General features: G+C 37.1%; 1 protein-coding gene across 5 annotated transcripts; it reads right to left on the bottom strand.

The window, feature by feature from the left end:
- Window positions 1-1,740: 1,740 nt before the first annotated feature.
- On the bottom strand, window positions 1,741-24,843 carry OLFM3 (olfactomedin 3). Of its 5 annotated transcripts, none has more exons than XM_009988616.2 (7): window positions 24,698-24,843; window positions 20,972-20,983; window positions 19,894-20,029; window positions 17,270-17,425; window positions 13,152-13,371; window positions 4,141-4,247; window positions 1,741-2,418 (listed from the first exon to the last, which is right to left on the bottom strand). In XM_009988616.2, exons 1-7 carry the CDS (start codon window positions 24,841-24,843, stop codon window positions 1,741-1,743), a joined length of 1,455 nt encoding a protein of 484 aa, XP_009986918.1. The 5 variants fall into 5 exon arrangements, with proteins under 5 accessions (XP_009986918.1, XP_086473488.1, XP_086473489.1 ...); XM_086617362.1 differs by lacking the exon at window positions 20,972-20,983 and adding an exon at window positions 22,027-22,077 and having other exon boundaries at window positions 19,894-20,040; window positions 24,715-24,843; XM_086617363.1 differs by lacking the exon at window positions 20,972-20,983 and having other exon boundaries at window positions 24,671-24,843.
- Between the last annotated feature and the right edge of the window lie 2,164 nt (window positions 24,844-27,007).

Raw genomic sequence — 27,007 nt, 5'->3', positions numbered from 1 at the left:
TGGTATGTTGCAAGAATCAGCAAATCAAATGTTTTCAAAATAGATTTGGCAAATGTGAGTGCATTTAATTTTTTTTTTGTTTTTACATAGGAACATTTTCATAAATGTTCTTGTTTTTCTATGAGCCCAATTTCAAAGGATCTAAAGAGGGAAATCTCAGATTTTGTGAGGAATGCAGCTTTCACACAATTTCTCAGATACCTGTCTTTTTGCATTACGTGATAGCCCAGCTTAATAAAAAGTCTTACACTAGTTCTTCATGTTAGTCTCTTTCCATTTATGCTGAAATAGATAAATAGCACCTCATTCCATTTTCTCAATAAAATATGCCCCCCCCCTCAATTTCTAATGAGATAGTGTAGCAATCTTTCAGAAATATTTGTTTCTTAAAAGGCATCAGTTTTGACCATAAGTAACAGTACTACTGCTAGCAAACCCCAAACCTCTTTGCAAGAGGTTGGCCTCAGTGTTGTGGCTGTTTTCTAGCAAGGAAAAGCAATATAGTGGCTATCAGGTCGTTTAGGCTTTGAACCTCTTCCTTTGTATTTTCTCCCTGATTACTGTCATCCCAGAGAAGAGCTTTGTCAACAGATAAATGTTCTTCTATTATGAGTAAGAAGACAGGCAGATTAAGGAAAGCAACCTGACTTCTAACATTGCTCCTCACTGTCCCAGAACAGCACAAATACGGGATGCACTCACACACTCAGGCTGGAGGCACTGGCAGCAGCCTGCTTTCAGATTTCTCTCTTGTAAAGCCCAGATCAGGGAGTGAGCGTAAACAAGGGAAATAAAATGGTGGAAGGAAAGAGAGTCAGAGAAAAAAGAGAGAGAAGCCAGCAGCAGGAGATAAAAATTGGACAGGGCAAACAATTGTAAAACTGAGACTGGTATGAGGCTTCAAAGTTGCAAATTTCCCAGTAAGCACCAATGGTGAGTAAGAAGTCTACCAAGGAAAGCTGAGAACAGGGATCATGCAACTGAGAAACTATTAGTCTTTGTCAGAAATAACAATCTTTTCTCAGATTTTTACCGCTTTCAATTGACCCATAGCCAGAACTGCAACTGAGCTTCAATATATTTTATAAAAAATAGTACTTAGTTTACTTTCACATAAGTGAAGAGATACAATTGCACAATGGTGGTTACAATGGTAGAAATACATACTGTTGATAAAATGTTTGCAAGAGATTTAAAAACATACTGTACAGCACCACATCTGAAATTGGATGACAGCAAAATGAATCATACTCCATGTCCAAGTAAATTAAATTCTTAAATCTTTCTTTTGGAATAAATAAAAAAATACAGTGTGCAAAATATGTCTGACACTACCAAAATATTTCCTGAAGTTGAGCAATAGATTAAAAAAAAATAAAAATAAATGAGGTAAAAAAAGACATTCATGCATTTAAGTCACCATTAGTCTCGGACTCTAAAATAAGGCAGATCATAATCTTTTTAAAACTGTCTTTAGCCACTTAAACCCTCTTTAGTGCTTTTCAAGACAAGGTCTTGACAGACCTTGTAGAATCATGAGTTACTTTTATTTCCAACAGGTCATTTTTGACAGGCTCAGCCGTATTTGAAATGCATTCTATGGTAGAAAATGTTGCTTTTCCGTAATGAAAAAAAGAAATGTAAATTAAAAGGAAATGAGAGAGATGGATGTTTTTAGAGTTTATCACAAATGGCACTGCTTTGAGGGAGGGAGGTGGGGAAAAGGAAAGGGAAAGAAAATTATGTATCATCTTCAGTTTTAATGACGTGGAAAAGGGTAACATTAAACAGGACTTGATGTCCGTTATTCCAGGCATAGAGAGCTCTATCTCTTGCATTGTAGTCAAGCATGGATATGTGAAAATACTGATTATGGAAAGGAATGTCTGTATACTCGTAAGTGGAGGTTTTTGTGGAATAAGAATAGTAGACCTTGGCTCCTGTTAAGTGAGAGTTAGTAACATACAAGGTGCCACAGATCATGAAGGATTCTCCAGCACTTCTCTTTGGGTAGCCTGTGCTCCAGCTCTTCAGCACCTCCAGTGTGTCCTGGTTTAGCTGGCTGATGACAATGTTGCCTGCATTCTGGTTGGTGGCATACACAGCCCATAGCCCAATTTCATCTGCCATCAGGTCAATATCAGAAAAGCCACCCCAGGTGTAAGGGTAGACATTGTGAAAGCCAGCATACTCAAGGCTACGCTGCGCAAGCACCCGCCCAGTGTCAAAGCTGTATTTGATGATGATGTTGCTCTGATACTTGTTGAAATAGAGGGAGCCATTGTAGACAACATGGTTGGTTCCTGCCCATTTGAATGGAAGGTTGTATGTCCTTGATTCGGCCCCACTGACAAAGTCTGCAATTGATTTATATTCACGGACAATTTTATTGTTAGTGTAACTATCCATGTACCAGACCTGGAAAAAAAAAAAAGATCGGGAGTAAACACCTGGAACACAATCTGTAGTACATGATCATGATATGGTATGATGGATACATTGCAGAAAAAGAAGGAAAAAGGTTTTAGGTGTGCAGCAGGCTTTCAAAGTACAACATTGTCCACGTTCCTGTTACAAAAGCACCAGGAACTCTTGAATTTCTGAATCAAAACTTAACTATATGGGTGAACTCTCAGGAAGACTGTTACTAACTACAGTATCTGCATTTACAGAGAAATTTATTTTTGGATTATTCAGTGTTTGGGTCTCTGCTATATTGGGCTTGCTTAAAGATATTCCCAGAGACTAATAATGAGAGAGAGAGATGGGAAATGACATGTGACCTAAGCTTGAATTTATGCTTAGGAATAAATTTGTTTAGTTTTCTTTGGCTGAACCTCTAATTGGTCAAAAATAATGTATTCTTAGTAAGGAAACCAAATACAATAGCAGTGAAACCAGTAAAATTTAGAAACCGTTTTCTTCTCTAAAACAAAAGAAAACAAAATCAATACATTTTAAATGTTCTGTGTGCCAACTTTCTTTCCCCCATTTTTTTCCTTCATGCATTTTGCCTTTTGTCCTTTTAGTTTGTCAGAGCACAAATCAAATCCTGACTAACAAAAGAACAGAATAATTTCTAGAGATTTTTTTTGTGCTGATTTCGAAACTGGCATTGACAAAATATTTGTATAAATGGCAGTTCAGCTCCTCATCTTCCTATTAATTGAGATGCTGTGAGAGATATGGTTTGTTCTAATTTGCATGCACGTGGGTAGTCTTTGTGTTGCTTTAAGAGGCTGGCAGCTGGGGGATGTGGAAGCTGTCTAGGGAGGGGGGTGCAGGGCTGCAAGGTGTGCAGGGAGGGGGCCACAGCGGGAAGCAGGTGCTGTGGAGGCGAGGGCGCATGGGGATGGGTCTGGAGCAGCCACTGGCGCTCTGAGGTGGCAGAAGAAACTTGCTCAGGACAAGATGGACATGAGCAGAGTTTGCTGCTCTCCTAAAGGTAATTGAGATTCCTGGGGTCAGTAGTAAACCCACATGGACACAGTGGGCAGGAGAGAGCTGCACAGCGATCTTACCGTTTCTACGTTGCCTTTTCTATTGCCTCTGCTTTTTTCTGTATTCCAAAAATGAACCTTCTGGGTCTCATACAAATGAAACCTAGTGTTTTGACTTCAAAAGCCCTTTGATAGAGGGAGAACTTCCTCAAAGCTATGGCAAATTTGGAGATCCTCTTGCAGATCCAAACAATAACAAAACTGGGATCCGAGGCAATAAATGGTCTGAATACAGCTTATATGGGGCCTAATCCTACAAATTTTGACTGTGCTGCATTATGGGTTATGCTCTTGGATAAAAGTGTTGATGTTTGTGTTATATTACTTGAGTTCTTAAAGAGCCAAGCTCAATTAAATATGGTAGAAATAAAAAAACTGTGTAGTTGGTTCAGATGGGTGTACGTCATCCCCGAAACTGTTGAAGTCAATGGCACAAAGGTGCTTAGCCAACTTTTGTCTTTGGATGTTTTTGCACAAACACTGTTACTTTTTTTTTTCTGAAGATGTTTAACAGTGAAAATGATGGAAGTAGAAGATACATGATTGTGAGTGTAACCTCCTGGGGGAAAATATCTTTCTAAAGATTAAAATAAAGCAAGTAAAACTCCAGGACACAGAGTTATTCAGTGCCTTAACATACTCGGTTATTTTTCTCTGATGCTAATGGATCTGTCATCCAAGCTCCAAATCGGGTTCCAGAGATCTTGACTGTAACGGGGCCTGTAATTTTCATCAATTTGCCACATGCTGAAATTAGAAAAACAAATGCATTAATGCAAATAATTACAGAACTCTCCTTAACATCAGTCAGACCACAAGACCAATTGCTCTAAACTAAATGGTGGCTCCAGGGGATTCAGGCTTATGTTGCAGATAGATTGTCTTCTTGACTTTATGAGCTTTTCTGTATTGAGCAGTAATACAAATACCTAAAAATACACAAATAAAAATTTATTTGTGTATATATATATATATATATTTTTTTTTTATTTTAAAGCACAGTTACAATTTCTGGGCGAAAAGAAAAATACAACCTAGTAAAATATCTTCTGAGCTGAAGCAAATAACATTTAATAATAAATGAAAAGACGACATAAACACCCCTTACTTCTGCCTTCAGAAAGTTCAGTGCAAGGCTAGGATTGATGGATTTTCAGTTTTCCATTGACCAGGGTAACAAGGAGGTTAAGGGCAGACAGGAAAAAATGAGCCCGTGTAGCTGTACACAAATGCCTGTGTCTGTCTGCCCTGCGGTTGCACACACGTAGCTGTTCCAGTGCGAGGGGCCTGTCTGAGGGTAAACGGGTGGATACGAGCATTATTCAGCAACCTTGGCTGTATCGGTTGGCTTTTAATCCATTAGGCTGTCTCATATTAGACTGTCTGGGAGGAAATAATGAGAGTCGATACAATCTTGGATGCTGACCTTCCTAACAATCCAAAAACCTATATTTTAGGGGACATTAATAACATACCTATTAGCAACAAGTCCCTGGTGGAATTCATATGTTTACTAAGGGGTTTAATATCACACAGTGGTGCATAGGTTATTAGGTGAAATAGCATGTTTTTGGAGAAAGGATATTCTGTGAGAATGTAAAAAGAAGTGACACGTTTCATTTATTTTTTAAATTTAAAAATACATGCTTCTCTGTGATACATGGTGTTGCTATATTGCATAACCCTATCTATTTAGGAAATGTTGAAAACAAACTGTACCTGGTGTTGAGAGTTAATTTATTCAGTTCAAAAGAGAAGGTCGCATCAAGTCTGGATTTTCTACTTTATGTAGCTGGCAAGGAATGTATTGTGCAAGCCTCTTTCAGCCCATTAGAAGGGGGTTAATGCTGTGGTGACAACTCGGGGGCTGCTTGTGGGGATTTCGTTCATGGCCAGGGAAGTGGGGTGTAATGGAAATGAGGATAACTGAGTATCTGTTGAGACCTCAATGAGCAGGGTAGGCTGTCTCTATTTTTATGGTTAATTCAAAGACATTATTATTTACATATCTCAGTCTATGTATCTTACTGTCCTTTGAAGTTATTTTGGAATTTCCCATTTTAAAGAATCTTACAGGTTTTCTACATTTTGTTATCATAGTACATAATCTTTTATTCTGGAATTTTTTGTAGGTAGACTGCTAGTATTGTTCGCTGAGTGCTGTTTTTCTACAGCAATGAACTGCTGTTAGTTTGGAAAGTAAAGGACCATACTCTGTCAAGGCGAAGGCTTTTATTTTTAGGTGGTATGTTAGTAAATAGTGTTAGAAATTGGCATGAGGTAAACTCACACCTTCAGAGGGATTTAATTTGCAATATTTAATTTGGAATAAAATTATCAGCAAGCTAATGATGAGTAGAAAGAAATCAGGAAAAACTTAGTTACTCCCGAATTTGTAGTTTTTAAGATAATTAAAATACAATGAATGCATGAGTTAAAGGATATACTAATTGGTGCCTTTAAAACACAGTGTTGAAATCAGTAGGAGAACATAAGCAAATATTGGAATTCTGAAACACTGTTTAAAAAAAATCCAGGAAGCTAAATGTGGAATCAAAAATGAACTGTGAAATTTTGCTGCTGAACCGACAAAACTTAAAGAAGAGCCTATGGCAGAGAGGTGGGGGTGCTCACAGAGCCCACCTTTTCACATGGCCTGGGTAATGCCATGTGTTGGGGCAGGCACGGGAGCGTGCACAGTGTGAGCTGAATTTGCAAAACCGCCTGCTGGCACAATGACTGTTGCCAAGGCCGGGCAGAGCAGTCACCCCAGCAGGTACCATGAGTTGCCAGGGTTCGGGGAGCAGGGTCGGAGGATGGGGGCAGTGAGCCGAGTCCCACAGCCCAGGCAGGTGCATGCGGGCTCACAGGCTTTCTCACCAGAGTGTGCGTTGGTGGATTGTGGGGAAGCAGCATGGGCACACCGCAAACTCCAGGCCCCACACCTCCAGCAGGAGAGGTGCAAGAGCTGGGAGGATGCTTGTAGCCGTGCCGGGCGTGTGTGCACAAAATTCCAGGTGTGTTTATGCACATGGTGTGCCATATGTGACTGGAGCTATTCGATACGAGCTAAGAAGGGTGTTCAGAAGTTTGTAGGTTTATTAATGTTTCTTAAGTGTCCAGTACTGTAGTTCATCTGTTGTATTACTTGTATCGATCCTCAATGTATAGTTCACTGATTGCCAGTTAATTACATGTCATTAATAATTAATAAACCTCTTCAGTCTTGATTTGGTTTAAATGATGTAAACTGAGCAGCTTTCCCCTGTGATGGGAGTCAGATGCTTTCAGAGCATGATCTTTCAAAATGTATTGAGACACTGTTCAGTGTGAAAAAAGAGGTGACGTTGTACTTCAGCCACTAAATGGTCGGCAGTTTGAGTCAGGCTATATTTGTGTGATTAAATTTTTATTCCCAGATAGCATTTAGTGATATCAAGAAAGGAAGACTGTTAGGAGAGTTGCTACATAGCTGAGGGGCAGCTGACTGTAAAAGTGACAAAGCTTCCCTCTTCAGCATAACAAAATAGAGGATCTTTTAAGAGGCACGAGTATTTTTTTATTTTTGTTCCTGCCCTGTAGTATGTCCCATCTTTTCTTTTCCTTGTTCATTAAACAGAAGCTCATGAATCTGCCTATTTGTGATGGAACTGGTATATAAAACTAAGGAGTAATACTTACAAGTATTTTTTCCACATATGGTAAGCCACTCCCATTGTAGTGATAATTCATATTCCATCAGCAGGTTTCTACTGTAAACCTCAGCAGCACCTGAGGTCTGTTTGCCTACTTGCTGACAGCATGTGGGCAGTAAGAAGGAACCAACAGAGCTGCCAGTGCCAACTTGTCTTGTCATCACAGCTAGGAGATCCTTAGGCACAGGATTTTAACGTATGAAGTCTCTGCCAAAATTTTAGTCATTTAAGTCTAGTACCTTGCTATTGCAGACAGCCTTTTCATAAAATTATTAATATGATTTTAAAAATCAAGAAATATTGTTTGCACTTGCCTACCCTCACCCTTACTCCAACTGAAGATTGTTTCAGAACATCACTCTTCTGTTAATTTGAGAAACGTTCCGGGCCAAGTACCTGGGTGTCATCAGTCTTTTGAGTTGTCAGAACTCAAACCCTTGCTTCCAGACACATGCAGACTGGAACTCTATCAGTAAGTTCTCTGAGTTCAGAAAGAACTGCTAGAAAGAACAAGACAAGGCCCCAAAGCATATCTTGGCTGAATGGTCAACTTGATAAATCAACTCATACTGCTTTGAACTGTTTAAGACTGCACAAGTAACTTTTGTAGGAGTAAATTGTCACAAGTATTCCACAAATCAACTGGCTAGCTAAATACTGTTCTTGTGAATACAGTGAAAGTATTGCTGACTGATCTTTCAGGAAAATATGAGACTAGGAAAAAGTAACTGAGGCCAAACCATCCTCCTCTTCTCATTGAAATCCCTGTGAAAATCAGTTCGCGCTTTATTCTGTAAAACTTTCAGGCAGTCCTCTAATACAGTGTTGCTTCCAATATTTGACTGGAAGTTAAGAGAATCAAGTCAATGCAATTAAGAAAACAGTAAAACTAATTTCTCATTCTTCAAGAGAAAGGTAATGTTTTCTCTAGTTCTGTCTTTTGGAGCCCTACCTTCAAATGTGTTTACTCATTTGTTACAGCAGACCTATAAAAACGGGCATGTGCTGTCTGTGCTGAAGTATTATTGACTTACTAATACAATCAAATAATCTATTCCAGATGAATATCACAGCATTTTGATGATGTTACTAGAATATGCAGTTTCAGTCTCTTATTATGATAATTGGTGATACTGACTTTATAAAAATATATTTCCCTTATAGCTTGCTCAAGCCTGATCTTGCGTTTGATACAAAAATTAAATGAATGACAACTCTTTCAAGAGTAAAGGTCAATGTAACGTTTAACAGTTCATTGACAATGCAAGGTGAGTTTTCTGTGTGCTTGTAAGCACTTCCAGCTTTCATTCTGTGCGAGAAATTTTCCTCACTCCTCTACTGGAGTTGGAAGCAGCTTCTTCTTGTCTATTTAAGTGTAAAATGTGTTGATCTAATCCCAATCTATATTCTTAGCTGCAGAATGAACCTTATAATTGTTTGTGCAGCTGTATTAAAATTGATCTTGCATGCTGAGGTTTCTTGCTAGGGCACGCTGCTACTAATATACTGAAAAGAAGGCTCATTTACTTAACAGTTTTGTGGCATGGCAAGTCTGGGAGTCTGCAGTGAAAAAAATTCCAATTAGCTTCCAGTTGAGACTTTTCTTTAGCTCATTTTGTATGTAGGGAAATAGAACATAGAAAAATATCCTGTAAAATGGGAAACACTTCTGAGCTATGAATTTTCCATAGCAGTGAGGTGGCTGAGAATTAAAACTGGCCTATGTGTTTGCTTTTTTTTAAAACACAACCAAAAACTCCTTTTCTTTTTTCCCCTCTTGTTGTCTTTTTTTTTTTTTTCTGGCAGAAGGGAACGTATAAGGATGAGGATATAACTCTTGTGATGGCGGGAAATTTTTTTTACTGGTTGAAAAGTTTTGTTTTATAGCAAACCTCTGCTCTTTAATTCTCTAACATGAGGAGGACCATATGCTAGTGAGAAGGTAGGTCAAATATATGTCCCTACAAGCAAATGTCAGGAAGTTCAGGAACACTAAGAAAAAAGAAAAAAAAGTGATATATGCACGCATTTTTTCCAGCACTAAGAGATTTGGACAGGATTACACAGAAAAAGAGTGGAATTTTAGAAGCACTTGGTATCGGTCTGTTTCCTTTGACTTTGAAAGTAGCAGCTGCCTACATTAGAATATCCCAACCATAACTGATTGTAGTAATTGGAAAATCAAACCTCTGAATGTTTATCCATCCTAAATTGAACTGTCCAAGGAACATCATATCATGAACAATCTGAGTGTTTATAGCTTGACTCATTTCTTGTTGCAGTTTTGTACCATGGACTCCAGTAAGTCTGTCTGTGATTTCCCGTATTTATTTATATTGAGGAAGAAGTTGAGCATGAAGTGACCATTAAAAAAGAAAGCATGTAGTAGCTCTGTAGGCTGGTTAAGTCTATGGCGAAGAGTGCATCTGGAAAGCTGCTCCAAATTAGAGAAAATACCAGGAGAAGGATGTGATAGACCAATTGGACAGAAGCTATTTTGAAGATAGCTAGGAATAGGTAGTTGATAGTCTCAGTCTCTGTGATGCAAAAGAATATTTGTAGCTGCTATATATATCAAGTGAGTGTATGATTTATAGAGGGACTTGCAAGGGAAATAAAATCAAAACATTCTCTTGAAGTGTTCATGAGCATTATTGTTCTATTTATTGTAGGTAATAAATAGAGGAAAATGGAGTGAGTATTTTTTTCAATGGTTGCACAAGTGACTTTCAAGTGGTTTACTACTTGCACTTTCCTGCTTATGATCAAATTTGTCGTAACATTACTTTGTAATGTGAGAGAATGAATAATTAGTTCTTACTTAATGGGTGTATGTCTGTTGTCCTACATAATACAAATCCAGGAAGCGCTATGGCCTAGTTACTAGAGCTTGCCGAGAGGAAGCCTCTGGATTCTTCTGCATGCGTGCAATGACTTACTGCATAATCTTTGGGAAAATCATTTATCCTCCTGGGCTGTTTGTTCCTTCATCTACAAAATCAGGATAACAATATATATCTCTATTGCGCAGTTTTGTCCTAAATGGTATTTGTAAAGTTCTTCAAATCCCAAAGGGAAGGATGCTTTGGAACTACAAGTACCACTGCAATCAATAAAGTAATCTCATGCCTGCACTAATACCTCTTCTGCCACTGATGTAACAGCATGCCTTTGGACAGAAAGAATATTCTGCTTTTGAATTTCTAACAAAAAATGTTACTGTAAAATATTGTTTAGATGCTACATTATAGTGAGATGTAGCTACAAAGGAATCCAATATGTATCGACTCTAACTTTTTCTTCAAATTTTATAAGCAACGTTTGGCAGACTATTGGCTTCTATGAATGCTACCCATATATTATTCTTCCAATTTCATAAACACATTAGGACAAGAATAGGAGGTACACAAGCATACTGTGCAACCTGCATTCTCTTATAAATGCACATGCCTTACATGACTGCCAGCAAAGGACCCATATGTGCATAAGTGTATGTGAATTTGCAGTGTGTGCAGTCATATGGACTGTATTACTACGCGTTTCATTGCATGCACCATTTTAAAGTTTTGTGGACAAATTTCTCACCAGCTTCAGCCTGAATTTTCTCTTATTCCAAAGAGAAGGAGCAAGTTTCAGTCATCACAACTGCTGTGATAATCATTAAACCTCAGTGAAAGTAAGACAACTGCTTACTGTATGTTAATGAGTGTTGAAAGTGTTGCCAGTGCAGATGGAAGATCCCTTTTAAGTGGCCAGGACAATATAAATAATGCATTATATTGCTGAAAAACACCTGCTAGGGAGAAGAATGGAAAATAACTATTACACATGCTAGTTAGATAATTATATTGTGAAATGCAACAAAATCTGTGAAGATTCAAGCCAGATCCTGTGGCACACTGGGGCCAGTCTGCCTTCTGCTGCCATAGGCTTCTGGCCATCAGATTGGCATGTACAGTCACAGCTGGATCGTCTCCAGTATGGTGAGTGTGGCTGGGGAGAAGGTGTAGGCGTGAAAGCTGTTTTTGCTTTGTGCTAGCTGATCTGAACACACAGTACCAGCTTTGAGGAGTTACTCACAGTAAGCCTAACTGAAGCTCTTTTTACTTTAGAAGGCACAGGGGGTTAGGCCAGAAATACAGCCAGTCCATTAGCAGGCGAGCATAAAAGTCATCTAAGCACCGAAGACCAGGGAATAATGCCAATAAGGATGAATAATTCTGTATTAGAGCTTGAGAAGGCCAAAACTCTTTTAATAATGGATGTGCCTAATAATCTATTTCATACAAAATTTTTTTCTCTATTGTTAATATACATACTTTTAATAGTGGTCTTTTTTTTTTTTTACGTTAGCACATCAAGAGAAATAGAATATGATTCAAGAATTCAGGATAGATAAGAGGGGAAATGTCGATGAAAAAAATAGTAAAGAACTACTTAGAAGAGAGCCCCCTGTGAATACACCTAGTCATCCCGATGTATGAAATGTATCTTACACTATAGCCACTTCACTAATTGATGTTACAGGAATATGCTGTAAAAGCAAAGAAAAACAAGACACTTATTAAAGATAACTCAATGATCTTTATTAGACACTAAAACTTACTGAAACACTCGCTATCAGAAAATATTTATTGGATTTTCTTCCTTGCTGCGGTATTGCAATGCAGCCATTTTCTCCTGACTGCCGCCTGTCAATGCAGTAATGTGCTATTATGCGTGTGTACTGAGGGGAAAATAGGATCATAAGAAATTTCTGTTTGAAGAAGTCTTTCATGTATTTTAGCCCATCATCACTGTTATTTCTAGCATAAAATAAAGAAATTGAAAATAAATAATTAAAGAGGCTAACTTAACCTAGATTTTCCTCATTCTATTGCCTCACAAAAATAGAGGCACTGGTTAGCGAGTTCATTGCATATCTCATGTCTTGTAGCATTCAAAAGTAAATATCCCACACTTGATAACTGAGATACCAGTCACAGGGTTGGACCTGGAAATTTCTGGTTTATTCATGTTCAGTGTTAACTTACAAAGCATTTATTTCTCATAGAGGTGCTGGATTGTTGGCTGTAGCAGTCCAGATTGCAACAGGGATCCATTCAGGAGTCTCAGAATGCACGGCTAGGTTGGGGAGGGGGCAGATTTTGCATTCTGTTTGTAAAGCAGGAAGGTACTAATTATCCCTCTTTGCTTAATGGAAGTTTAGGCTGATACTTGATAATGATATTTCAGACTTTTAGTTTTGGTGGCTGATACTGAGCTAGTGTTGATTTTCAGAGACGCTGAACATTTGATTGTTTTCTAACTAAAGCCAGCATGTGAGCAACCAACATGGAGGCTGCCTGATATATATCTAGTGCAGTGCTCACAATAGATTGTTGCTGTGCTTCCTACAAAAATCATGCTTTGTTCCCCTAAATTAGGTGTAATGCTTAATTGTGTTGAATTGCAAATTGTAGAATGGCACATCTCTCCTAATACTAATATTAGAGGTCTAAAGACAGTACAATCAGAGTGGCCTCTCAGGAGTTGTAGCAAGATGATGGGGTTATGATGTGGACATCTCGAAACTGATTTCTATCTGCTTCCTGTTAATTTTTTTTTTTTTCACACTGACACCTCAAAGATGACCTAAGTAGCAATGCCTGTCTGAGCTTTTTAAAAAAAATATTTGTAGCTCTCCAACTGTTGTAAATCTCTTAGATTTTAAAACTGCTGTCTGTTATAATTTTCCATCTTAATTACTGCTGTATACAATAGGGCAGATTGTGCAAACTTAGAAAGAGGTGACTGACCTTAGTTTGAGTTACTCTTGAATTTTATTAGGGTAGAACGGATCAGAATATAATGCAGTCTTTCATCAAATAAGAAAACAGAAAACTTCATCTTTCTATAGAGACAACTGAAAATATACAGCCGAGGGAGCAAATTTGCCATGAAATTGTTAACTTACTGAGCTTTTTCATGCAGTCTCGAAGCCTGGTTTCTAAACTGAGTACACGCTGGTGTAGTTCCTCATAGTCATAAGCACCAATTTCTTCCTGAATCCCAGTAAGGACAGTAGATAGATTCCTAATTTCCTCCTTAAACTGGGTGATTAATTTGGCGTCTGTTTTGTATTGTTCCAGAACTGGGATCAGTGGCAGGAGCTCATCCATTTTTTCTTTCAACTCCTGTTAAAGGCAATCAAATGTGCATTAGAGCAGTTTAAGGGACTTCAATCCCCAATTCCCTTTAATGTAATATTTATGCCTGTTTATTAAAATGACTTGAAAATGATTATGGATTTTAGTTACAGACCTATTATTAGAGTATTGTGAAAGTCTTAGAAACCTCAGACGTAACGGTAGTAAGCAGTGGATAAAATGAGAGAATAATTTTTCTACTGAAAATACTCAATTACTTTCAAGTGATCTGGACCAAACCTGTTGAAGATCTGACTTCTGATCCAGAGGACATAAATCCCTTCTAAGTGTATCTTTCTTGAGAGAAGGTGATTAGGTCTGAACACATAATGACATTCGAGAAGGTCATAACTGTTTTACAGCGCTGTCATAGTTGGTGAGCTGTTAATTTCTATTTCACTCCTTAGAAATACTGAATTCATTTTTTTCTCAGTGGCTGTTGAACACTGTTTAGTTCTGTTCTGGACACAATGATATACAACTCTTTCTTCTGAAGTGAAAAAGTCATGGCTCTTAACTGCACTTTGTATTTGCCATCCTGCTACATCACTAGGTGCCTTTGAGCTTCCTCAGTCAATCTCTCTTCTGAACTATCACAAATAGTTTTTTTTGTACAACATGTACAGTTGTTGCATTTCCTATCCTATTCTTAAATATTGATTAAATAAAATAAGGCTCCACTTGGGATCTTGGGTTGCTCTTTTCTCAAACTTTTGCTGAGTCATATAGTTTGAGAATTTGTCTCAGTTTGCAACCTATATTGGCTGCTCATCTTTCATTCGTAATTGTTTTTTAAAATGCACTAATCATAGAGGCTTTATTACACTAATTGTTTTGAGGTTGTTTTTTGTTTGGTTATTATTCTGTGGAAAACCTCAAAGAATCCTTGCAGTCAAAAAGTTTTGCTTTAATGAAAAGCAGACAGGTTTGTCCCTGATGTATCATCCGTATATAGAGATTTGCGTATCTTTTTATAATTTGAGGAACTGGAGGACTTCTATGAGCAAGTGCCAGAGACACAAAAGGAGATGCAAGCCTGGACAAAATAAAGCAAAGGATGAAAATAAAGATACATTAGGTACAAGCATTGGGTGGTAACAGGGACTGGGAACAGATGAGAACACATGGGGAGAGGTTATTGAAGGGGTTAAAATAATCAAGTCCTGAAGAATAGCTGTAGTAGTCAGTGGGTTAAAAGGGAAAGCAGAAGAGAACTAAATGGAAGCCCAAGCACAAGAAAAAGGTGCAGAAACAAATGTGGTTAGAGGTTAGTGCAGTCACTGAGCTGTGTGAAGGCATGCACATACCGTTTGTTACATCACTTGTATTAAAGAGCAATAAACACGATAGGACATTTCCAAAATAAATAACATGGTGCCAAATGCATTTTTGCTAAGGAGATGTGAAAGAAACTGATAGGCAGGGTCAGCATTTGAGCTGTTTGAAGATCTACCTCTGAATTTTTGCCTCTCAAACATGTTCTAAGACAGCTTGAGAGTTCTGCAGTATCTCTTCATAACCTAGCTAACATATCCATATAGTTTTAGCAATTGCTTTCACATTGGAATTATTATCTATTCAAAATAAAGACTGATATGTGTCGTTAGGAGTGTATATTGCACACAGGTCATCCTAATAGCTAGAAAATTGCATTTTAAATTATAGTATATATGTCATTAAAAATGGATTTGAGAGTCTTAGGAGTTCTATTGGTTTGATTGTCAAGGGATCTTCTAATTACAATATTGTAGCAGAATTACTGAAATGGACAGAAAGAAGTTGAGAGTTGTTTTGTCTACAGTTAAACCTATTTTTATTTGACTGTTTTTATTAAAAACTTAACTTGACCCTACTTTATGCTCATTAAAATGAACAATTATTTTTTCCTTGATGGCCAGGAGAATAGGCTTTGTGACATAGAAAGCAGAGCTCCATAAGCCAAAGTTTTTATTACTTCTTTTTGAAATGATTAATTTAGGCTTCAGTTCTGTGGGGCAGTGAACTGTCAAAAATCGTGGGTAAACCGTGATGTAAAGAAATGCAAAAATTGTAAAAACTCAGGAAGATAAATTGTGTTTAACAGAATTAGCAAAGGTAACTTATTCCTGACAGGATTTATGCCAGGTGATGTATCATTTGAGCAAACTGCTGTAACTTTTTGTGGTGATCAGGTGCCTCCTGCCTGCCATAAATGCTGATTTGACTGAAGAATGACCATATGGTCCAGTATGATCTGGATCAAATTTGTACTCTTTGGTTCTCATCAACATGAAACCACAGTGTTAGAGTATCTCACTTGAGTAAATGATCCAGAGATGGCTTTGGTATTTTAATGATAAAGAAAATAATTTTATTGTTTTCTGCTGACACTCCTATCTTGTTGCTATGAGGAGTGGTACAGGAACTAATTTGTATTGAGACATGGATAGGTGGTAGACATATTCTGGCACTTCATACCTGCTGATATGAGGGGTTATGCTATATCCAGAATGAGTTTCTTTGTCTCAGGACAGAGAAAGCACTGGAATTTTAGCAGATCAAATTTCAGAAAGCCAGCAGCATATGTTGTATTATATTGACCTTTTAAATTACTCTACAATTTGATTTGCTGGAAATCTGTTTTATGCTCCTGGCAAACTGTCAGACCGAAGTTAAATGACTGGCCAATACAAATATCGAATATTTAAAAGGTTAGAGTAGTGCAAAAATCTGCTACCTTTGACATCGTGTATCAGACATTCAAACTTTGATATTTTCCTCCCAAGGAAAACTATAATGAGAATACAGAATAAATAATGGCACTATACAAATGTGTTGTTATTGTAGCAATGAGTGATGAAGGGAAAAAAGGTGGAGACGTTTTTTTTACTACCTGAAAATAACTGGAAGTATGTGCTCAAACTCTAATCTAAACTAAGAATGAAGACTTGAAGAATAAAGTTTGGTAGTCAGATCATTAGTGTACTTAATTCCTGATATTATTAAGACCCATTGGATATTTAGTGTCTCTGAAACATAAATTAGACCCCTTAGCTATGTAATTGTTTAGGTATCTAACTTTAGCACCAATTAGAAAATTAAGTCCATTTTATGTGAACTTTTCATAAACACTTTACAAATGCATATTTGGTTAACACAATATATTTTCTAGATCTTGTCTTGCTGTCTTGAAATATCAATTTATCAGACTTGATATTTAAAGAAGTTAAATATGTTGTTGTAACGTTTTTTCCTCAAGACTATTTCAGATAGCTTTTTCAGAATACCCAATGCTATTTTGTGATCTCTGCAACCCTCCTTCCTCTCAAGAAGACTGGCTTGTGGTTTTTGTTGTGGCATTAAAATTCCTTGGAAGTCTTTTTTTAATCACACAAATGTGTGACAGGGAATGATTGCTCTCCTCCCCTATCCCAAATTCAAAATAGCAAACCTTCAGACATGAAATGAGATCTTAATTGTACTGGATAAAAATTACAATGACCTGATTTATTATAGGCTTACTTCCCTTCAAATGCAGTAAATGTCAGGCAACAGCAAACGTGCAGAACTCTCTAGTTTGCTATTAATTCCATTGGATCTCCCCATTTATCACTGGAGCTTGAATGAATATAAATTTCTCAGTATGACATGCACATTGATACAGAGAAAACACGAATCTGTTTATAATAATATTTCTCTAATGACTTAATAATTAATGGTTTCTCCCTATTACAATTAAATTGAACAGAGCAAAAGATGATTATCATAAAGGAAGATTTATTATGCTTTTCTTTTGAATGTTGCTCTTGTATGAGCATTTCAAGCTGAGATCTTAGCAGTCCATGCATTGCTGCTTAGTACGTTGCTTCCAGCAGGCTTTCAAAGTTAGTGTTAAAATAAAACCTACTTGAAAATGCTTTGTCATTAACGTCTTCCGATCATCTTCAATTTGTCGAAACTTGGCCTTCAGCCCTTTCATTTGTGTTTCCATTTTTAAAACATACTGGAAATCCCTCTGAGTCCGTAGATTTAAAACTTCAATAGATTGAGACATATTCTGAACCTGTTAAAGAAGAACACTCTCTAAATGCACTTTCCGTTGCTTTAATTTTTTTCCTGGTTAGGTAGTTAAATGTCAGGCAATAAAATGTGTTTATGTCAATGTTTTAGTTGCGAGTCATTTATATCACAGTATAGTTTTAAATTCCAAACAGCTGACAGTACAAAAATTGGGGAACATGACTAACAGAGGACTATCAGGAGCAAGACCTTGAAGCCATAAATGATTTGGATTAGCTTCTTTGAGGTAGAGAGACATCCTTTCAGCACCATCATTGATGGGCTCAAAAAAGGCTGTTAGGTAGTGGAGTCTACTTCGTCACTTCTAGTAGATGCTGACTGTTCTTCAGGATGTGCTATAGAGCATGTATTTCCTCCCGAGCACTTCGGGAGGGACAGGACTGAGATTTGGAGATTTTGGTTAGTATGAAGAGCATGATTTTTATTGCTACTAGGCATTTATATAATAATTTGATATAAGGAATTAATGAGAGTATCCAGAGATAAGCTGGATAGTCACCCATCATCAAATAGATGTTCACTCATGATTTTGTAAGCAGATATAAAATTAGAAATTTTATCCAAATATCGCATTGGTAGAAACTCACATTTTTTTTACAGATACTACAGAAGTAGTGAATATTCAGGTAACTTTTGTAGAGCAAGTGACTTTGTAGTTATAGTGAGCACTTTTACCACAATGAGGCAAGAATAACTGCCATCTAGAGTAAATGATATATATTTTTAACAGTATCTGTTTTAAAAGCAATGCTTTTCTCAGTCATAAAAATGACACGTTTTGTAATTGCAGTTATTCTACTTCAGTAAATGTTTTGTTTTCCTAAAACATGAAAAAAGTAGTCTGCTATAAATGTATTAAGCACCATATTGAAGTTTTGGCTCAAGAAAAAAAAATAATTTCTACCTTCATTATAAAAGATAAACCTGGCAGTATTCCTGTTGTTTGCAAGAGTATGCAATGTTTGAACTGATATTCATGTTTGAAACTAATATACTGTGACCTTCAGAACATGTGGGTTAAGGAAATACTCTTAAAATACTCTTACAAATAGCATACATGACTTACTGCACAGGTGCCATTAGCAGTTCTGAAAAAGTACTTTTAATGAAAACCAGCAATGTTTCTTTTTTATTTACTTTCTAGTTGTCAAAAGCAGGCAAATAAAGTCCTTCAGGTCTTGGAAGAACTTTAGGTGTTTCCACTTGGCAGAAGGTGCATTCACATAGAGGTTCTAATTAAATGACTGTGCATGGACTTAGACTTTACATATCCGTGATTACCACAGTTCCAATCGTAAGAAAAAGACTGATGATTTAGATTCTTTCCTGTGCCAGCTCAAAAACTACGCTGAGATCTTAACACCTCTCCAGCCCTCATCCCCAAAGAAAGAAGTTTTTTGCGTTAATGTTTTAGTGTTTGGGAAAAGACGCTAGAGCAAAGACTCTGGGACTGAAGTCTTCCTCTTGGATAAACAGACAACATGAGAGGCAGTGGCTCCTCCTCTGTGTGCTGGTTCATCAATGATCTCTCCCTGCATCTCATGCTATGGGCACTGTCACAACCTGGAACTAAGTCCCTGCTGAAGTTCATGGAAGTTTAGGGAGGGAAAATCTGCAGGGACCTGGCACTGTATTAGCACTAGAGTGATTTTTCTGTAGCTAGAAAAATACTGAAAATTGTATGGTAAAAATGTATTTTTAAGTCTACATTTAATTTTGCTTTCTGTTGCTGTTCAAACACTCTTTCAGGCCTCAAGTTCTGTACCACTAGCTGTGATACAGTAACGATAACCTTGGTTATTTATACAGGGAATGCAGAACGATAGTTTGTGTTTTCATGGTTGCAGCATTTTTCAGTTGTTGATGCAAAATAAAGCTTCGTTGGTTTTACTATATATGCAATAGTGAGTAATACTGGAAATAAGAATTGTTGTTGTTTGGGGAAAATTTGCACCACCAGAGAATGAATAACTAGTATTACTCGAGGAAAGAACAAAAGAAAATTAAAACTGTTTCTCTTCTGTGCAGTCTGCTTTGCAGATGCTGTCATGTCCATATCATTATTTGTTGAGAAAAGACAAGGAATGACCTTCAAGAATCTCATATGGTTGAAGCAGAAGCTGTAGTTTAAATCCCACAGCAACTAGCTAGTTTGAGGTGGGATTTGTAACTGTGTTTGTTTGTAAGGAAGAATTTGGGGAGGAGTGAACAAGAGAGAAGATGCAACTTCAGTTTGCTAGATAAATGGCTTGGGTTGGGAAAGGTGTGTTATAAGGAAAATAGACAAATAATGATCAGTGGTGAGAACACAGGTAGGGGATATAGCCTGAAGAAATATTTTTACTAGATAACTCTTCAGTACTCCATTAATGTATTAAACTTAGAGGTAAAGCAGTGGATTTCCATGGAAAGTTTAGTAATCAAAAGGAGGAATTTGTTGGGAAGACTTACCTTCTCTAGTAGTTGTCTGAGTTGCCTGCTTTTGGCATCTCTTGAACATAGGTTTTGTTCAGGTGCAACAACAGTGCAAATGCAACGGCCATCGGGATCCTGGGCTGAACTATAAACTTGCCACCCTTCCTTGGGGCTTATTTGAGTCTGTAAAAACAGAATAATAAAAATACAGAGAACTTTCTTGGTTGTTTGAAAGAACACTGCCTCAATATTTTTGTTTATTTTTGCAGTATATGTTTTGCAATAAGGTTTCTCCTAGTCCACACTTATTACTCTTTTAACAATTAGATTGGTGGTTTCACACAGTTTTGTCATATCTCACACCTTTGTAATAGTTCTGTAGAACTGTTCAGCACGCATTGTTTCCAGAGTGGATGAGAACCGTTTTCTGCTTGTGATTCAGCAATTTTTCAACTTGTGATTTAATTTTTTGCAAAGGGATGTTACAGTTTTTCATCAGCAGAGAACAAACATGTCCTTTCAGCTTGAATGACTTTTACTTTAGACTAATGGAAACAACAAAGACAGAAAAGAACAAACATAAAACTCCAAAGACAGAGCACAGTGTGTGTGACTCACGCGTTGGGAATTGGCTCAGAAGCAGTTCAGGATGTGGGTTAGCGGGTTTGCTCTTAAAGATGTAGCACAGAGAAAACTGTTGTCCTTCTATTGACTTCTGCACATACACCAAAGGGGAGAGGGGCTTGCTGCAGGGTAGTACTGAAAAGTATCTGGTTAGTGTAGGTGAATGGGAGTCATGGCAAGGATGGCACTGTGCAATTAAGGCATTGCCTGTCCTTCACTGGGACAGAAGAATTCTGGAAATTCCTAACCTGTTCTTTTTTACAGCAACTACCACTGAGAAAGAAAGGCAAAAATTCACGTTTGCTTGCAGACCAGGCTAACTCTGCACTGCATTTAAAGTTTGTGTGATACCTTGTGAGAGTAGGTCTCTGTGAAATGGGACGCATGGACATACACAGCATAAGAACGAGAGAAAGCAGAATAATTAGATGATGGAAAAAATTCAGGTGGTGGAATTAAAACTAATGGACACAATAAGTAATTATTTTACTTGGTTTTTAATCTGTAAATTAAACTTAATATTATGCATTATTCTTTTCTAATAATACAGTATTGACTACTGAATTTCATAGTACATATGCTAATGGATGCCCTTGAAGTAATTTTGGTCTGGACACAGTTGGAATCAATTATTAGTTATATTATAAAACTGTACTCAGTGTCAGCACAGAGAGTGATTACTTAAACTGGCAAGCTTTGATATTGATGCGTTACTGGCAGCTTAGTGCAGAATAAGTTGCAGAGTTCCTCACAAGTCAGAGAGAGGTGCAATATCTCTGTAGACCGCGGTTAGAAAAGAGCACAGGCTTTTCACAACAATGGCTCTTCTGAAGAAGTCATTGAAGATAGCAGTGACCTCTTCTGCTGTGGAGCTAATTGAAAAATCAAAATTGTATTGTTCCCTTGTTTTGCAAGGAAAAACAAATTGTCATAACATAGATGACTAAAAAGAGGACAGATGAACTTGCCTTAGGGTTTGCTAGAAAGGCATATCCAGAGTTCAGTGCTAAACTATACTGCCTCTATGGTGTTCTCTTCGCCTTAATTTTTAGGGCAAAGGGAATCTAGTTTAAGACATGGAGAACAATAAAAATGAAACAAAATTACATCTGCAGAGACAATGTAAACTGGTTTTAATGAGCTACTAAAATTGCAAGCTTGAACCACTGAAGCCTACCAAGGCTGGTAACCTTTGCGAAAAGTAAGATCTATTCACTCCAGTAGTTGCCATGATTCTCTGTAGAACTCATGCCCAGGCAGTGCTGTCATGCAAGAGTAAGGAAACTGAATTTTTATTGAAGTTCAGGAGTATATTCAGGAACCTAGAGCTTGTGATTATAATTCCTTTAGGACAGGAATACTTAATATGAGTTTATGAAAAATTGTGATATTTCAGGCTTATACCTAATACGTTTAGATTAGTAGCAGCTGGTTTTACTGCATTCAGGTAAGTTTTCTACAGCGGAGAATGGATGAGATACCAGGATCATACAGGGTCTATAGTAAAGCCGTTATAATCCAGGCTGTGTTACCAAAGGTACTTATATATTCTAATGATGTCATGAGTGTGTCTCTCGACTTTAAGGAAGAAAACCTCTCAACTTTATAGATTAACTTGGCAGGTATTTTCTCATGGTGCCTAACGTATGGCTTGATTTTAACAAGTAACTGCTATTTGGGAAAATATTTCTCACAGTGAGAGACTGTCAGGCCCAATATGAGTGCATGGTTATTAGCTGCCTGTGCACAGATCAGCGCTCACGTAATACTGCTACAATTTAGGCTACAGTTCTTTGTGATATTCTGTGGTTCCTTGTATTTGGGCCATTAGGGTTCCTTCATTAATTAGGATGGGTAGTATGAGTGATCACAGAAAAACAAGCACATGTGTGTAGGTGCACTTTGCGCTTTTTTTTTTCCTCTGTTATTTTTTAGTTTGACATTTAATCCCTACCTCAAGCAGAAACTGCTGTGTTGTGCAGGGAAGAGGCTAGAAGGCATCAAAACCTTTACAGAAGCTACTGAATCTACTCTTTGAATGCAGGCTTACTGCTGACAGGCCTTAGTGAGCAAACAAGAAAAGAAATAACAAGTGCAGAATAGCAACACTAGTAATTATGCTAGATCTTGAAAATCTGGGTAAAACAGAGGAGTCCCTACAAAGACTGATATTAATCATTGCCTTGGCAGGGTTTTGTGCTGCAGACTCACTTCACTTACCTCCAAAAGATTTTTGTTATCTACTCTGATAAAACTGTTATAGTTACCTCCATTACTAGTGACTGGGCAAGTGGCAGTACGTATACTTAATATGGTTGTTTAAATATAAACCCTGTTTTTCAGTTTGTCTTGCAATTTCAGTCCTGGGGCTGTAACAGAGCTGAAAAGAGGGAGGCTCTTTTCCCATCCCCACCTCCACGTACAATTCTTCCAGCTGACAGGAGGAAATTGGGAGGTTTTGTTCTGTTTTCCTCATACAATATACAAAACTTATGAGCCGTGTATGTGCTAGGAGAGAACTTCTGAAGAAGTGCATGTGCTGCACTGTTCAATGGATGAGCTGCCAGTGGATAACTCTTGATGGCAGTTAAAAACCAGCCAGTGAATACCTCAGTATTACTGAGCACCTGGGACATAAATCTCTCAGCCCACAACTAAAGTTTAGAAAAGGTAGCGGATTTGGGGTGCTTGGTTTTATGCAAAAAGAACCCCACATGATTGAAGTTCATACTTTTTTTTTTTTGTTTGGCAGATGTTGCCAAGCTCAGATAATCAGGTTTTTATGATTGTTTCCCCAGCTCTACAGGCACTCCTGCTACCCCTCTTGAAACATCAAATGTGCATGTAATTCCAACTCAATGAGTGCAAAGAGCATTACTGAAATAATACTTCAGAGGCATTTATATCAGCAGTGCTTTGTTGTAGCCAAGGGAAGCATAGCAGTTTACTTGGAATCTGAAAATGTTAATATACATAAACACATAAATATGTGTGTGTATAAATAGATGTATATATGTGTGTGTGTTATAATAACTAGTGTGCATCCCTTAGTTACTCAGTTGCAACTTCAAACTTGGATTTAAATGTGATAGGGAACTTTATTACTGGTAATATATTGCCACAAGAACTAGCAATATATACTATAGCTCAGTGAGAACAAGTTACATCAAAGGAAAATGAGTGCTTTTCTGTGTCTTCTCACCTTCTTGCTGCTCTGAAACACAACAGAATTCTTTCTCATTTATTTAATTTTAAAGTAGTAATATTTAAAGTCTAAGTGCCGTGATTTTCTCAGTAATGTTTTTCCTGCATGCATATATTCAATTAATTAAATGTTGATTAGTAAATGTTTCAATTTTAGTTACAACTAAAAAACTAAGTTCTGAGCATGGTGAACTACTGTACAAATAGTTAAATTTTACGTTTTACATAACATACTATTATGTAAACATCTGATTGCAGTTACACAAAAAGATACACAGTGTGTTTTACTAGACATTTAGGAAAATGGTGTTCTAGTTTAATTTATGAATACCAGTATAGTGTTGTCTCTTATCCAATTAAAGTATTACTTTAATATTTAGGCTTCTCATGAGTAGTTAATCATAGCTTTTCTATAGGTCTTCATTAACAGAGGCGGCTGTATATGAGCATCAACCATACAAAGTGGTATTTGTCATTTGCATTATTCTCATATCAGCCTTTCTACAATTCTAGTACCCAACCTCCTAGTACCAACTTTATTTTTTTCTAATAGCTATTTGTTTGCTTACCTGTAGTCTGATAAAAATAGGAAAGAATCAGACCCCTTACATATTATAGTGAATAGCTAACATACAACATTATTCAGACAAAAAGAATCCTACTGTGATATGTTTTTTTTTTTCTTAATAATGCAATACATTTTTCTGGAGCAGTAAACATAGGAAAAAAAGTCTAGACAAATGAAATGACATTGCTGTACTATTTTTAGCATTTCACACTTGAGATGAAGGCATTTATTCTTAAATATTTAAGGATGTTATTTTAAAATCTTTCCTTTCATAGTAAGACCACAACATTCTTGCCAAAGCGCAGTTTTATGGTGCCCAAAGAGAAGCATGCATTAAGCAACGATAGGAAGATTAGTACCTTAAAAAGAGATATAAAAAGAGGCAACAAACTAAAGCTTCAGCTGGCACTTAAATACTACTTCAGCAGTAAGATGGCTTGCAACACATCAGAGCTACTTACTAGAGTATCTGAAGTGGTTATTCTGGTGGTATTTAGTCCTACCAGAGATGGGAGAGTTTGGGACATCCAGTTAGAGATCATTGCCATGGTACTAAGAACAGCACCAAGCTTCAGCAGTGGAGGACTCATTGCTGTGGAGCTAATGAGTTTTCATAGTGACTGATTATCATCTCAGCGCAGGCTGGCAGTGAGAGGCGTGACTGCAGCACACAACATCCACAGCATGAAAGGAGATCAAGCTACCCAGAGGTAATCATCCATATAAAACACTCACATCCTTGCTTGCCCTCTGTCTTTCTGCTCTCACTAACAAATACTTATGACTATCTTATGCTGACCACTACATAAGCAGTCCTTTCTAAGTTAATACTTGCTGCAGTTTCCAGTGGGAGATGGCATGGGTGAATTATCTCTTTATAGATGCTAGAGAGTCAATTAGCACTTAATTAGTTCAGTCCTTGCAGAGTGGTATGTGTTCCTGTCTGAAATCCAAAAGCTCAATCACAAACCCAAACACAAATAACCCCCTGCTCCCCATCACTGCTTCAGCAGAAATATGCTCAGATCTGTTTCTAAATATGATACTATACTTGTCCAAGTCGATGGGGAAGGGGCAGAGCTGTCAGCCTGCCCATGAAAACACCAGAAACTTTTCTGAACCTTCCTTGATTTGTTGCTGTCTCATAAATGACAAACATCAGTGACTTTATGATTTGTATAGCTTGTTATTAAGATATTTGTTGTTCGTAAAAAGAACATTGAAGCAGTAAAGATTTGCATTTCTCAGTGTTCTTGTTAGTTTACAAGTTTTTATCCTGAGAGTTATTGCATTACATCCAGGGCTGGCAGACTCAGTATATCTTCATTGCCATTTGGGTGGAAACAGAAGATGAATTGTGAGTTGCTCATGTAGCATTTTTAGGCTTCTTTTGTCTCTCATCTGCTGTTAAATCTACTGTTCTCTAGTGCTGTAGAATGATCTCCAGGTTCAGTAGCTATTTATCTTTTTCATAAATTTAGCAAGTGTGGGGGAAAAAAAAACACCAGAAAAAAAAGCGCATAAAAATCATTGTGCCGTTGGGGTAGTTTTACTTTTTTAGAATTATTTTAAAAAGAAGAAATGCTGAGCAAGGATTTCTAACAGCAATTATTTTAGAGAGAACTTGCTTAAAAGTTTGCAGAGAGAGATGGACTACTGTATTTTTCCCAGAGGCAGTTATGGACTTTGTTTCTGAATTTCCTTCCAAAAGACTGAATTTTTCTTAAGGAATTTTGGTGGTTTGTATGAAGGAAACCTGTAGTGAAACTGAAAGGATGCATTTTCATAGGAGTGTATGATCATGAATGCATTTATTAAAGTTACTAAAAAATGCAAACAGTTTTTTTAGATTATCAGAGCTTGTACGCCAAATTCAGACTGGCCTTTTTATTCCAACATTCATTTAGAATTATTTCAATAAATCTCAGCAGTTTAATGAAGACACAAGGAAAATTAATTTTTTAAAGAGAAATTGAAAAACACATTGAGAGATATTACATAATCTAAGGAGTCTTACAGCAATAGACTACAGAGAAATTCTGTGCATCCAAATATTAAATGTTTTCTGGGAGTTACACAGTAAGATGAGCTCTGAAATGTTTCAAATACTCAAAAAAACTAATTCACTGAAGAAATGCATTTGAAAACAGTGAAAGAGTATGAGTTTTCTTATATACAGATTCTGCACAGAAAAACAAACTTTTTGCTAGTTTCTCTGTATGTAGAGACATTACAGTTAAAGACCTAAATATGAAAATGATAATCAATTAAAAACTAAAAATGTAGTTTTATTTTCCTGTAGCATGGTGAATGCACCCGCTTGTTTGCATGCATTTCAGCTTATTTCACGTACTTCGTCTAATCGATATCAAAACTTCTGGGACAAAATAACAAAACGGGCCATTTTCTTCAGAGAACTTTGATTGCTTTCAAAATATGAACTGATAGTTGATGATGCTGATGTCTGAATAAGAAAACACGATTTTTTTGCTCGGTTCCAAAAAAAGGTATCCCAGTAAAAGACTTGCACTGGATCAGTCTCCTTGATCCATTTAGCTCCTTTCTCTAGCAATGGCCAGCAGTGGATGCTTAAGACAACAAACATAAAATAATACTTGGTGTAACCTTCCAGCAAACTGCTGTACTTACTTGGCCAGGGGCTGTAACTTTGCGTACAACAGTCTTTTATGATGCTTCCATGAATTTCTGAAGTAACTTTTAAACTCATTTGTACTTTTAGGAGGCATAACATCC

Source organism: Tauraco erythrolophus, chromosome 10 (genome assembly GCF_009769465.1).
Source record: "Tauraco erythrolophus isolate bTauEry1 chromosome 10, bTauEry1.pri, whole genome shotgun sequence".
NCBI classification, from domain to species: domain Eukaryota; kingdom Metazoa; phylum Chordata; class Aves; order Musophagiformes; family Musophagidae; genus Tauraco; species Tauraco erythrolophus.
This window is presented reverse-complemented; position numbering and strand designations above follow the sequence as displayed.